The 14979-nt window shown below is 36.4% G+C and overlaps 1 protein-coding gene across 1 annotated transcript in view; it reads right to left on the bottom strand.

The window, feature by feature from the left end:
* The window catches only part of HCN1 (hyperpolarization activated cyclic nucleotide gated potassium channel 1), a 207587-nt gene that overhangs the window by 60930 nt on the left and 131678 nt on the right, over window positions 1-14979 (bottom strand). The window contains exon 4 of the mRNA XM_048291595.1: window positions 9684-9902. Within this exon, the coding sequence (XP_048147552.1) occupies window positions 9684-9902 (219 nt within the window). The remainder of the gene's footprint in view (window positions 1-9683; window positions 9903-14979) is intronic.

Below are 14979 nucleotides of genomic sequence, written 5' to 3'. Positions count from 1 at the left end.
TGAAACACTGCTTGAAGAGTAAATACTGTTGCCTGCCTTACAGGTGCACCTGATGGAGCACAGATTATCAGATGCTGTCTTGTCTCTGCCCATGCAACCCAAAACCTTGCACCTGGCTAAACTGGGTAATGTGATATAGTAATCCAGGTAATCATTCCATTGATCATCCTCACTTCAGTTCTCTCCTATTATTTTATTTGCACTGTCCACCAGAGATGCTGCTGTTCCAAGTGAGGGGATATGCAGGTGGAAATAGAAGGCTCATCTCTACCTCTTTGCCAAAAATTCAGAGTGTATATCAAATGATTTTCTAATTTCTTTCACATAACGTCATGTACTGCAAGGTTCTTGCTTAGCCATCAACACATTTCTCATTACGAGTGCCTCTGTCGATCACAGTTCTTCCCTAAAGCAAGTCAGTATCCTCTACCCCCTGGTGCAGGCCCTGTTTCCCTGTTTCCTTCTTCACTTCCCCACATATTCTTTGGCTCCTCCCATTTCAAACTGGTTTCTTCCTTGCAGGCATACCATAGGACAAAGCCAAAGATGCCTTTCCACTACCTCTGTAACACTGCCCACTCATCTTTTGGGGCTCTCTGCCTCAATTTTCCCAAGTTAGCCTTTTGGGTTGCCTCTGGTGTCAGTGGTACTCCTGGCTGAGGTGAGGCCATGTCCATCTTCTGATGCTGCCTGATGATGCCCAAACACGGGCTGAACATCTAATGCTGTGCAGGAGTAAAGCAGCAACAAAGAGAGATGGACTCTTCAGCCAGGTGATCACCCAGTCCTCTCTCTTACCTACACTTCCTACAAAATCAGGGGAAACAAAGGCCAATGCCTAAAACAATGTTGAAAATTTAAAAAGGATAGGGAGGTATCCTGTATAGGGGAATTAACTCCATAAATTCTAGCTACCAGCTCCTTCCTTTGTCTAATGAGAAACACCCAAAGACTTCACTTCTCATTTAAAAAAATGCTCAGTGTTTTCCTCAAAACTTTATAAAATTACTTTTACATATACATCAAATTCTGAAGTGAAGCTCTGCCTGAATATATGCAGGAATCCAGTGCTGCCCATAATAAAAGGCATCTGACAAAAAAATATTCTGTCTAGAAGGAGATTGTATAGATACTTAACTGAAAATTACATTTTCCTAACCCCAAACTGTGCGTTAGCAGTGTGAATTTTTATTTAAAAAGTCCTTTTATCATGATTTAGTAACTAGTGTTTAGAAAAGTGTTTTCTGAAGGTTTTGTTCCTTTTCATTTCCTTTGGTAGCAGAAGATGTAAAAGGTACGTCTAGTGTATTTTATGAAAACAAATGGAGACAAAAGCATTCTACTTCTATATTTATTACTGCTTCTCTTTTCTAATAAAGGTTTATTGAATCAGTGTTACAATATTTTTTCAAGGTAAGTAAACACTTGGACTAAACTTAATTAAAACAATAGAAAGGGGTTTTTAAAACATTAATTTGCACAGAAAATATTTTGGTCATTCCGCTATCCTCTGCACTCCAAAGCATTTATAAATATTGCATGTCTTAGTTATACAAATTGTTATGTTCTCAAAGTAGACATGCTTTAATTACTTGAATATTGAGAAAAAGGATGAGGTTGGGAAAGAATTATGATTTAAAAGTCAATATAAAAATAATCAATGCTTCCTTATTCCCTTCCTCTCTTAGCAAGGTAAAGGGAAAAAAAAACCCTAATCTTTCACAGCAAGGATTATTTTTTCACTCCTATTATTATATTAGATAATATTGACTGCTATTTCCTTCTACCCATCTACAGGACATAAGCACAGTAATTCTACTGCAACTCGGATAATTGCTACCTGCTATACCTATCTGGTGTGAATTAGAAAGTTTTCTCTTGCTAAATTTTTAGCTTGTGCTGTATTTGAACAAAAAGTTCGAAACCAAAAACTTAGCTCCTTGTTTTTTGTTTCTCTCTCTTCTTTTCTTTTAATCTATTTAATGTGGGAACCTATGGTAATTACTGTGGAAAGAAAGCAGATTGTGTGTAAAATCTGACTCTGGAATAACTTCATGCCTTCATCGCTAATTTTATATAGTCATCATGAACATGGTTGAAATTGTAATGAGCTTGCTCTGCAGTTTCATACAGAAAACTGCTAGAAACCTAATCCATAATGCAAGACAGCAGAACACTTTATAAGTAAATTACCCACAACACAGCAATAAATCAAAGACAGGCCCATCTGTCATTTTAGAAGCAGTGGGAGTCTATTACAGTTTGGCACAGGTATGATGCAGCCGGGAGGAGAGCACTTGGCTGGCACAGTACCTGCTACCGGGAGGAACCAATCACCTTTTGAGACATGAAAGGCAAAAAAAAAACCAACCCGATCACCCCAGCAAGACTGGCCGTAATGAGAAGCCGAAACACAATAACGAAGTATCAGGACAAAAGAGGAGAGCAGCCTAGTAAGAATGTTCTGACTGATTTACATTTCTCTCCAACGCCTTACTGTCAAACTAAACATAATATTCAGTTCAACTTGTAAAGAAAAAGACATGTTTATTTTTTTACTGTTGCATTAAAGGTAACTTTAACTTTTTGATTGGGAGAGGGAAAATAATTTTTGTCCTTACTTTTTGCAATACTATCTATCATTCTTTCCCATTTCAAAAATTGTGAAGATCAATGTCAACATCACAAGTATGTGCAGCAAAAATCCAGGTAATCATTATAAACAAAAACTGATAAAGATGAGAAAGAGAAAGCAAGTGATGGCAGTGAAGGCCCTATCATGACACAATGAATATTTTCATGTTCAATGAATAAGCTTCTGTCTGCACAGCCCACACTGGTACTCATGGCAGAGAATTTACATATTCACTTATATGTCAGTGGGTTGATTTCATGATGGCCTTAATTATGCATCAAGTTAAAAGATGCATATAAATAAAAGAACTAATGTACCTACAAGTTCAATTATGTGCATGTTCTACCAAATAACAGGATGCATCCTCTGAAAGGAAGTATCTGAGAAGTTTTTTCTGAGCTGCAGCTGTTTTTCGCTTTCAGAATGTTTTGCTGTTCAGCGATACCAAGTATCTTTTAATAGCTTGCTTTATTCTAATAAATCTCAGTGCTTTCTGCAAGGACCAATAAGACTCACAGAAGCCAGAAATACTACATCTATCCATTTAGGAGGCTGTAACCTGATGTATGCCGAAACAGCATAAGATGATTCAGAAATAATCCAAAAGGCAAGACTAACACACCCTTTTCTAACTATAAGGCACCCTGGGCTTCCAAATAAAATCACAAACTCAGGAATTGTAACTACCAGAAACCATCCACAAATACTGTGGTATGCAATGACTCTCAATCATGCCTAAATATTTAGGGAATAATGAATTTTCTCATTCACAATACTGTGATGATTATATATATGGCTTTTGATAAAATCAATACTTAGTCCTGAGGTTCTCACATTGTTCAAAACTGTTAGCGAGTCTTGTACTTGATCAATCATAAAACCCTTCAAAAATTGCTAACTATTTAAAATACTGCACTATGGCAAAGCTAAATAGGACATACATCTGTGGAAGCTGATGAGAATTTTCTAAAAACCTGAAAAACTAAAGGCTGATAGTCAGTGAAAAGGTTTTGCTGTATTTTCCTGTTTTGTTTTTTTTTTCCCAAGTAGATAAAACTCCAGGATAAAGTAAACCACCCCTCATTTTCCAAAATAAATAATTCCTTTGGGGTGGCAAGTATACTGTAGCACTGCTGTGTAGAAAAAGCAAGATTTATCTTCCAAGTGGCTCACCTTCTCCAGCAGTCTCAACATGACATGGCCTATTGCTAAAATTAGGCTTTATAAATGAAAATAGACTATTTTTAAGTTAAGAGTCACACAAAATTTTTGTGTAAGAGTATTGTCAGACTTTCTAAAAACTACTATCAGCACCAGAAAAGCATGACTTCTGTTTTTAAAAACAGAAAACCATAAAAAACTACTGAACTTAGAAATCAGTACTTAATGAATACTTGCTGCTCAGATCAGACCAGATCCAGGAATAACATTCTAAAACTCCACTATGGCAAGTTCAGCTGTGTGTCTGAAATTTCTATTTTGAACATCTGTTCAATTTAAGAAAAAAAAAAAAAAGCCATACAACTACATTTTCAAAGATTTTTATGAATGGCATGTAGTATGTAGGCAATGGAAACTTCCTTACCTGTTTCACTCTATTTCATCTGATTTGAGTCTGGCAAGGGCAAGCTGACAAATGAATATTTACATGTATATGGATACTTGTGTTTAGTTTAATAATGTATGTATACCAAAAGCTGCTGTAAGCCTAGTTAAATAATGATGTGGTCTTGAGTTTGCCATAGCTCTTCCTTTCCTATGAATGTTCATCATAAACAGAACTGCCATTTCCTAGACTCCTGTGGAAATACAAAAATCCCTGATACTTACAGATGACATAGTTACAAATATCTAAAATTTTCCAGAAACATTTCCTAAGAACTGAAGTAGCATTAATGAACACACCAAGAATTTGGTATCTGCCTTTTTCCACTTTCAGTTTAACCACCAAAGGTTTGAAACTTAAGAAAACATGGAAGTGCTGTCTCCCATTCCTCTTTAAGAAAATGCAGAGGCACCTCTGGCTGAGTGAGTGGCTACCAAGTCTTGATCTACTCCATGGCAGAGCCCTCCACTGCACCCTAAAACAACTGCTCAGAGAAAGAAGCTCAAAGAGGCGGCACCCAGTTTCAGAAGGGAGGACCTCAGGTATGTCACTGCCCAAGGTGGTCGAGTACACACCACAGCCTCCTGGAGGGGAAGGGAAGTGGGAACACGCTCCATCCACGGTTCCCCCAAGGCACTCCACGGCATTGCTGCCTCTTGCAATGCATATCGAGTATCTGCCCACAGACTACATGGACAACCAAGATAACCAAACTGGAGCTGTGAAGGACAGACTTGAAAAGCTGGGGCAAGGCCTCATGCTGCAAAAACAAAAGCTGCCCTGCTGCCCTCATTCTGTTACTCTTTTTAAAATGTTTCTTCTGATACTTAAGAAATGAAAAATGGGCAATCTGAGCTTCAAATCCCAATGCTGCCTATATAAAAATGCACAATATCACATAATTGTGAAGTAGTTGCTTACTACTTAAAATTTACTGATTGCTTTTAAATTAACTTTATATACAATTACTGCTTTTTCTCTGTAAAAAAGTACATTTAGGTCCATTTCTTCTTTTAAACTAGACTGATTTAACTGAAGAGGTGCTAAAAGACCATAAATTAAGAGATAAAATAAAAGCAAAATATGGGGTTAGAAGGAGATGTCCTTTGGGATATTTGAGACAGTTGTAATTTTTTTCCATTTCCTCTATGTATAAAGTTGAATTAAATATTTTTTAATGTCTCTTATACTACTTGCAATTGGCAAAACTGGTCTGATTCTTTTTCTGTTTTCGAGACCTTGTGTAGTTTGAGTTCTATTAGAGAAAAAGCAAAATATACAAAAGGATAGCTTAAGGAAAATGGATCACTAAATAAAATTAAATAATAACCCTCCCCAGATAATACCTGGTATTTTATCAAACCAATTTAACAATTTTATGCTATAAGACAATCTGTATGCTACTACAAATCTTGCCTCTATTACCGTGTTGTTCCTGGATATTTTATGCCCATGACAGGATGTAACTGAAAAAATATTAACTCTTATAAAAATGTAATCTCTTCAATCATGACAATTCAGTGACATTCACAGCATTAGGCAAACATCTCCCTATTAGGAACTGCCAACATCTGAAGGAAGAAATATTTAACTAATGATCTTCACCTCCTTGTCAGTGACTGTTCATTTTGCCTTCACACTAGACTATTAACAAGTTCAGCACATGTACTTCTGGTTCTTTCAAATAAATGTTGTCTTTGTAAAGGCAAAAATATTTGAGATGTGCTGACTTCCTAGACATTAAAAACATCAAAGGTGGTGTCACTTAGAATATTGCTTTTAGTTACTGCTGCATTCCTCTTTTACTTACACCAAATTCAGGAAGGAGAGTGCTAAGATGACATTGATTTGTTGATTTATTCACTCCTTTTGTAAGGTAGAATCGTCTGTCAAACTTTATTACTGAAAAGAGAACATGGATCAAGTATACCTGGCTTGGACATCTCTCTTCTTTGTCAGGTATTAGCCCTTCACTAATTGATACTAGGATCTGATGCATGTACTATATCTGAGAGGTATTTTTTTCCGTGAGAACAGTTCCACTACTTCAGCAGAAAAAAGTCTGAACTTTGTCAGAGTGACCAGAATGTATCAATACGTTCTTTTTTGTACCACTTCTCGGTGTGCAAGTTTACTGTCCAACATTTGATGGCTTATAATCACTCTTAATTTTATCTGATACATTTTGTTTCTGGCCCATAAGAGTAAACATTTGGAGCAATATTTGCTCCCTTACCATATTTTGATTTCTCTCAGCATGCAATGCTTGGCACAGGTCAAATTCTTAGATAATTTTTAACATATTGAAAATCTCTTTCATAATGATTTCATAATGAAGTCTCTTTCTTGTATTCCTGAGTTCTTCCATTTTGAATTATGTTTGTTCTGGTTTTGCATACCTTGAGCTTTAGAAGGATCTGAAGGAGAGAGATTTCAGCAAGCATTTAATTTCTGGCTGCTTTCAGTGGGAGAAAGACCCGAACTTTCCTTTCATTAGTTGCGTTCCACAGATACGTTTATGATGTTATTCAGAGAAGAATCAAATAACAAGCTCTTTCTTAACTTCCACTATGTTGCCTAGCAGTTCATGTTAATTTCATTATTTTACATAATTCTTACAAGGAAAAAAACGGAGCCAATAAATACACAACATTAGAAATATATGTCTAAACAAAAGAAATTGATCCTAGCCCGTAAGCCCAAAAAAATTTCAGAAGCCTCACTCTCCTGATTTTTTAATTTCAGAAGAAAAAGAAAGCAATGAACTATGCAAAAAGGCATAATGGAGTAAATTAAAACTCTGAAGTCCGTAGCTGGAATTAATATACTTTTTCTCAAGTCTCAGATACGTGAAATATAAACGATTTTTATCTGCCAATATTTTAGAAAATATGATGACAAAATAGGTACCACAAACAGGTTTTTGAAATACCCATTTATCTAGTTTGCAGAGTAAAGAAAAATAAAGAATACTCATTAGGAATTTATAGTAATGGCTTATAATTCTCATGCTATAATCAAAGATTTATTTCAAAATATGATTAAACTATGAAAAAGCAATGGTCAAAAGTATACAAACAAGTCCATAGAGTTGTTATAGCTGATAATATTTATCAGGGTCCAGGGTCTCAGAAACCAGTAGAAAAAAATTCTTTATTCAAGACATCCTTTATCTCTAGCACTTAATAACCAGCATACAAATAGATTCCAGAAAATAAGAAACATTTTTTCAGAAGTGTAGAAATATGCTATTTCTGGCTCATTTGTTAAATTTCTGATTGTCAATGTCATGCTATTTTTTTACCTCAGAAGTCAGGAAACTAGTAAGAAGTAAAAAAAAAAGGAAAAATGAATGTGTTGAGAGTTGCAGGAACTGAAAAATGACCGATATTTCTATGCTAATGTTTAATGAAGTGTGTGCATAAAATCAGAGAACAAACAAACTAATAAACAAAAAGTTTTGTTTGCCGTTATGTGAAAAGATGAGAAATACAATACTGCTTGACTGCTGCTGGGTTTTAATTTGCAAAGAAAGTGCAAATGAGAACTGGCTTTACTGAGCACAGTTTAAAATACACAGATATCTTTACCCATGTACTGTATTTCTGATGCTCAAAACATTGTGATATAGTGCTGCAGCCAGCAAGGTCTGAGGATAATGATTAAGATGAGATTTCAGGTGAATAGTAACATTTCTTGTGATTTCTTAAATCTGTGTATATGTGTGTATATATGTTGACCCTAACCTCTAATGGAACTGCAGTAATACTTCATGTCCATTGTTATGATGGTTCTGTCCCACAGCTTCCTAGAAAGGTCCTATTTGGATAAAATCACTTTCCTTTCTGTTCACAGAACAGAATAATAAACCAGCTGGGTTATGTAACCTACCAGAATTAGCCCTTTGACATTATACTGAGATGAATACGGGGTTTCACACGGTCACTGACAAAACTCAGATTTTGGTTTTAATGATCATCTCTACTCTCTTTCTAAACCTCTCATTCTCACTTATATTTTATACAGCATGTGAAATTTCTTGCTTGCAAACTTGTTTTGAACAGCTGTTTTGTCAGCCAAAAGCTAATTTTTCTGTCACTGAACTTACAGCTCATCCCTTACCTCTTCCTCTGCCTCATATATTGAACCCATGATCTTGTTGCAATTTGAGCTCTACAAAACTGAATATAAAGCCTTCTTCACCCACACATTCTCATTTCATCCCTCTTTGCTTCCTTGTAAAGAAAATCCCCCAATCCACCCTACTTTTTCCCCCCCTCTTTCTTGCCCAGCAAATTCAGGTGTTTCCTCTTCATCCTCAGCAGATGCCAGAGTCACCCTCTCTGCTATTTAGTCTCTGCCAGGTTTCTCCCTCAGGTTTGTGTTACATCATACTGTGATTTCTGCCCAGTTTGCCTTTCTGGACCTTGTTATGGACATATGCCAAATACTATTGCTCAGGCTGTGTATCTTATTTGCTGGTGTGAACTCTGATTTCATTACTTTGCTCAGCTGACCTCTACCCTGGCAAGGCTTCTCCAGTTCCCCATTTACTACAATAACAAATTTTGTCATCTTTTAAGCACCTCAGTAATTCTGCATATTCTTTTCATCCCTTGCTGTGGCTTGTTCTGATTCTTTCTTCCTCATGCCATCATTGCTAGCTGTGTCTTCCAGTTTCATACCACCATCCACACTTGTCTCTGATTTTTATTACACCTCTGACAGTTTTAATTAGTACTTACTCCAGAGAGCTCCCACTCTTTATCCATTCATGTCTTTTTAATTCCAATCTCACACAGAATAAAACAACCTTTTACTTCCTGCTTCATAAAGAACTCTCTTCCACTAACCTTTCTCTACTTTTCTACCTTTGACCACAATTCTTTTTGACCTTGGCAAGGACCCTACAGGCCATGGATTCACATGTACACAATACTGTTACTAAGCAAATGAAGACCTCTTCTGGGCACTCCTCTGGGGAAGTTATAAACTAATTGATATGGTCCCATCCTCATTTAAAGGCCATTCTTTTGACATGTTCAAGGGTGCTCCCTGAACAGCACTCCAATGGAATGACAGGAAATTGTACAGACATGCCCAAGCTACCAAGATCAAGGCCCTTGTTCAAGCTACCTAGGCCAAGTACCTACAGAATGTAGCAAAGGGATACAAAGCGAGTCTGAAGCAAGGGATAGAGTTTTCACAGATGAGTTTAAAGGAAGTCGAACATCAAGAACCGGCGGCTCTCTAAGCAAAGTAGGTTCCTGCAGAAATATACTGAACTCATGGAGTGTTCTGAACACCTTTGTGTTCAATGACATTGGCCACAGGATTCAGACTGTACTAGATTATTTCATGTAAAGTCATACCACCTTTTCACGGTTAAAACATGCCATTAATCCATTTCAGAACTTATGAACTTATGAGACAACGAGTTACCTTTTCTTGATATTGCCGTCGCGAGGAATCCAGAGACTGAATGAGGGCAGTGGCATGACCAACAAACATGGCATAACAAGTAGCCCCCACAATCATACTCAGCATCGTTATCCAGAGGTCGGACATGCTGACGGGGGCGCGGGCTCCGTAACCAATGCAGAGCATATGGCTCATGGCTTTGAAGAGTGCATAGGAGTACTGCTTTCCCCAGGAATCGTTCTGCAAGAAAAGAGACAAGTGACTGAGCCTGCGAGCAGCTGGAGAGAAAATTACATTTGTACCTGTTTAGTGGGATCATAGATTGCTGACTCTGAAATAGTAGGCTGGTAATCTATCCTCTATGCTTGAGAACAGATATTCCTTCTAAATTAACTGTTAGATAAAGTATCAGAGATTTTGTCGCACTGAGATGAAATAAGATTGACTATTTTTAATACATTATTGTATTCTTAAATGTGGGTGCTAGCCTAATTGCAAGGAGACTAAAGGTCAGCTTTATTTTACAGCCCATCAGATGGATTATAAAAAGCTGAGTACTCAGACTTATCAAGCACAATAAGGTGGTATTTTGTTTTAATGTGTGTGAACATACTCCTATGGCTCTATTTCTTTCCTTTTGGAATTGTCAATTAACACATGACCATATTTACCTTACTAGCTTCCTTTCGCTTTTCAAGGACAGAAAAAGAAGTTATTATTTGTTGTCATGTCTGCTTATCCTGATTTTTCTTTTTGTAATATTGCGTTTATACTGGGATAATCTCAATTGAAAAGAAGTGTGTTTATTTTCCATCATAGCAAACCTATGTTCATAGTCATAATCTGTGAAAGTCAGCTCAAAAAAAAAAAGGCAATGCCTAGGTCCTGCACTTCTGATGTGTAGCTACCTCTTCCCAGTCTCTCTGATAGATCAGAAGGGCATGACTTCTTGCTCACAAGCTTTTAAAATTGCAAAGATTTTGGCAGCATTCTCCCTTTAGCTTTACATAAAGACGTCAAAGGGGCTGTTCCCAGCAAAAAGCAGGCACCTCAACACATTCCAAAAAGCCCTGGTAATCCCTGTCCGATTTTTCTATTTTCCAAGCCAAAAGAATGAAACAAGAACAGGGAGACAAACAGTCCTTACAGGCATGCAGTGCACATAAGAAAATACAGTATTTACCACAAAAAGAACGGAGAACAAATTAAATAAAGAAGAAGGAAGAACTGGGATGACAGGAGAAAGATTAGTCTGTTATACAGTATAGTGTCTACTACACAGGACCAAAAATAATAAACTTGTTAACATAAATGTCCAAACCAGCAGTAGCATTTACATATAGAGTTTATGTGTGACATACCAATATTTGTGTCTCTGTTTTACCAATACAAGCTTTACTCAAATGCCCTAATTTCTCAGAGCTGCAAGCTTGCTCTCTTGCCATCTAAATGCCAACATTACTAACTATCCTTATGCTTTACATCTATTAAAATGCTTTTTCTATACCCCCTATTAGCCTAAATAACTGGCAAAAGAAAATAAGCTGCCAACTGTTGTATTGCAGATGACAGTTACTACTTTTTCACTAACATAATAATTTACAAATTAATGGTTTCTCTGTATTTAACACTTGTTTCATGTTGTAAGTCACATCTTTTCAGATTTGTGAGCTGTTTGTTGATTTTTCACAAGTTAGAATTTTGCGTCATAAAAATAGCTAAGGAATAGGTTTTGAGTGTCTACACTTAAAAAAAAAAAAGAAAAAAGGAAAAAGATAGCTGGAAGGCAGGGAGGTTTCAGTAACTAATAAGGAAGTAAGTTTCCTATTGTTTTGGTCCTTTAAAAAATACTCAAAAAATGAAAGAAGTGAAGAAGCTTCCCTGAAAAACCTCAGTTTCAGGATTCAACTACCCAGTCTGAGCACAGAAGCTCCTTGCTGTTGGGGTCACTGCAGATATTCTAATGAAAATTCCCTATTTCTCAGGAAAGCAACTTTAAAAAGTTAAGGCACCAGTTATTTTGAAGACCTTTCCTTCCAGCTAGAATCAAACTCCTTCAGTAGAAATAATTAATGAGGAAATTGTTAGAGACCCATATCAAATTACTTAGCAGTTGTGCTTCATGTAGATTACATTGGAAAAAGCAATAAACTGCATGCTAGATGAAATATACCTAGGGTTTTTCAAGGCTACAAGTAGTGTTATTAAAGCCACAGTATCCATGAGGCTGTAAGATCAAACCTTCAGTTCTTGTAGGGCTCTGTAAAGTGGATCCTGCTCCTAGATTTATTAGCATAACTATTATAATAATTAAACAAAAATAAAAGTTAATCATGATCCTGCCTATGAATATTTTCTATCAAATCCATAGTGTGACAAATCACAATTAAAATACTTTCTATAAAATTTTATTTTTACACCAAAGTCTCTGAGTTAATCTAAACACTAATGGATTTTATTTCTTGACTGAGATACTTTTCAAGTCTGTGAATCACAGTTTTAAGTAAAATATCATTGTTTTAAGAAAGAATAAGAAAATGGAAGTGAGGAGCAGCAATAAGAAACAAAGTACAAAGAATGTTTTCTACTAACAGGGTAACAGGGTGAGTGAAAAATAAAGTAACTACTACTAAAGAAGTAGTACCAGAAGGGAATAAGTGGGAATAAGAGAGCTGTAAAGACAGAAGAGAAATAACTAAAAATGTACAAAAAAATAAACAAACATACATTTAACTACATATCTGCCCATACATACATATATATATATGCGCCAAAGTGTGATCCAACACCTCAGACAGTCACAACTGCACCTGAATCCAGAGTGGAGGTCACAGCCATCTCAGATGGCCATTTTTTTATACAAACAGCACCAGCTTTTTACAGACCATGCTACAGGCTAGGCACATTTCAGACATTCGTGAATGGATGGTCCTGAGCAGCTGGTCCTCAGACAGGTAGAAAGGCTTTAGGACAAGGAGAAAAAAAAAGTAAGGACTGACAAAGCATCTGAATTCAGCTTGGACGGTCTGAAGATTTTGTTGTTGAAAATACTTGTCAATGCATTTTTGTTTCTGTTCTTTAATAACGATGGGTTCTTGTAAAATCAGGTGCAAAAATTTGTCTTTTTAGTTTGTCTGTGGATTTTTTTTTTCAATACTGGTCAACAAATACCATTGTGGAGGGTACAGATTTCAGTAGTTACTTGTGTTGTTCAGTGATTGATTCCATATATAAACCACTTAAAAAGAACATTGATTCTAATGTCAAATCCTATACATCATGTATGTTACAACCAACGTTACTAAATTAAATAATAATTATTTATTATTTTCCTAATAATGTTGTATAACCTAAGGGTTTGGCAGTAGTAACACTAACCTTGTTTCATTGTGAGGGGTGGGAATTTTCCACAACCTTGTTCCAACATGCTGCTCTTTGCTGTTCAAAAGCAAGGTGTGACCATTTCTCTGCTACTGGCATACAGTGATATTTTTTTTAAATAAGTAGTTTTGCACCTGCATCATGAAATTTTTACATAACATATTCACAGATGTTAATAAAAGACTTAATAGAAGTCCATTCTATGAAATAGAAAATCCTGGTTTTATACAGGTGTCTTTAATACAATCTTAACTATTAATATCTATATAAATACACATTAACTGTTTCCCCAAATGATAATATTCTGGTTTTAATGTATAGATTAAAAAACCCCAACAACAACAAACCCTCTACAAGCTGAATAAATGGCCTACCAATTAATAAAAAGGGGCCTTTAATTTCTTAGTTGACTATGAGTTGATCACTGTCTCAAGATTAGCAGTAATCAGTTTAAAAAGTTTTAAATTAAATTACATTCATTTGGAAAACCTATTAAAGACTGTAATTTTGAGAAATACCAAAGCTGTTTATCTAAGGATTGATTACATAATCTAGCTTGATGACATTAGGAAATCCTCACATTTCTGACAGAAATGGTCACTGATAATTTACAATTAGTGCTGTAACTATATACATTAACTTCGCAGTTATCCTGAAGAATACATTACTTCCAGGGCACTTCTGGTTCTTAAAAATCTGTGTTGAAACCTTTTCCTTCACCAAAGGATGTTATGGTTTGTCCCATAATTTCACCTAAGACTGCTACAAATATCTTTTTGTAATATTAACTTTTCACCTCAAAAGAAATAAATCACAGATAGGCCACACAGCACCTTCTAAGGGACAACAATAAAAGGCAAATTATTTTTCTGAGGTGATTAAGAAAGGGTTTCTATTTTACTGTTATCTATGGAGGTTTTCATCAGGTAATTTTGTTGTCATAAGATAAATCAATTCCACTCCCATATTGTAGTCATTCCTGGAGGCACAGCTTCGCTTCCCTCAGCCATATCCTTGCACTGAGATATAGATTGATTTAGAAATCTCATACCAAGGAGACTACTGCACAGACAGTAATGGTTTCCTCATTTTTTTGCCTCGGTCCCTTTTTTCTTTCACGTTACAATTACTGCAGGTGTCACAGAAATGGTTCTGTCAGTTTGCAAGGGCATGCTTTACAATCATGGAGTAAAGATTGGCTTAATAATTAAGAGAGATGGTTTCTACAAGGATTTTGAACTCATCCTTAGTCTCCCTTTCAAAACTGTAGTAGAAGTGGGGAAGTAGCCTCCCTCCCTGAAAGAACTTGCCTTATGACTCACACCTCAGTCTTTCACGCTCACCATTGTCTTTAGGTCCTTTTGAAAGGAAAGGAAGATCTTAACCAGACATAGATAGATAGTCCCTATCCTAGTAAATTTAAAAGTATTAGAAAGCATTCCCAAGCTCTAGAAGTTGGCTCACACAGTTTCACTTTTAAAAATGCCCCATGTCTAACACTGGCCCCACAGCACTCTCCCAAGCAAGAGCAGTTGTATGTTGGAGCTGGTGTAGGGGAAGAACCCTTCCTCCTAGGCAGCTGGCATGCTGGCTTGTCCTGTGCTGAAACCCAAACAAGATTTATACTACAGACAGAGTAGGCAGCTCCTAAACAACTAGTCCCAATGCCCATCGAAAGTGAACACTTTAAATTTATTTATGACAACGGAGGCAGCTAGACAGTCCATAAGTAAGCCCTCTGGTTTTAGCATTGTCATGGGAAGCCATTGCACAAAATGAATGTAAAGTTAGGGTTGAAGAGTTTGAAGAAAGCACAAAGCATCCTTGTCTGCATGGTGGCAGAGGCTGTAACACAATAGTGTCCCTGAGGAAACACCTGCCTAAAATCTGGAGGACACAAGCTACTGCTGGTCAAATTTACTGTAAAAATTAGTCT

The sequence above is a fragment of the Corvus hawaiiensis genome, chromosome Z (genome assembly GCF_020740725.1).
Source record: "Corvus hawaiiensis isolate bCorHaw1 chromosome Z, bCorHaw1.pri.cur, whole genome shotgun sequence".
NCBI lineage: Eukaryota > Metazoa > Chordata > Aves > Passeriformes > Corvidae > Corvus > Corvus hawaiiensis.
The sequence above is the reverse complement of the archived record's forward strand: the minus strand, read 5'-3'. Positions and strand labels throughout refer to the sequence as shown.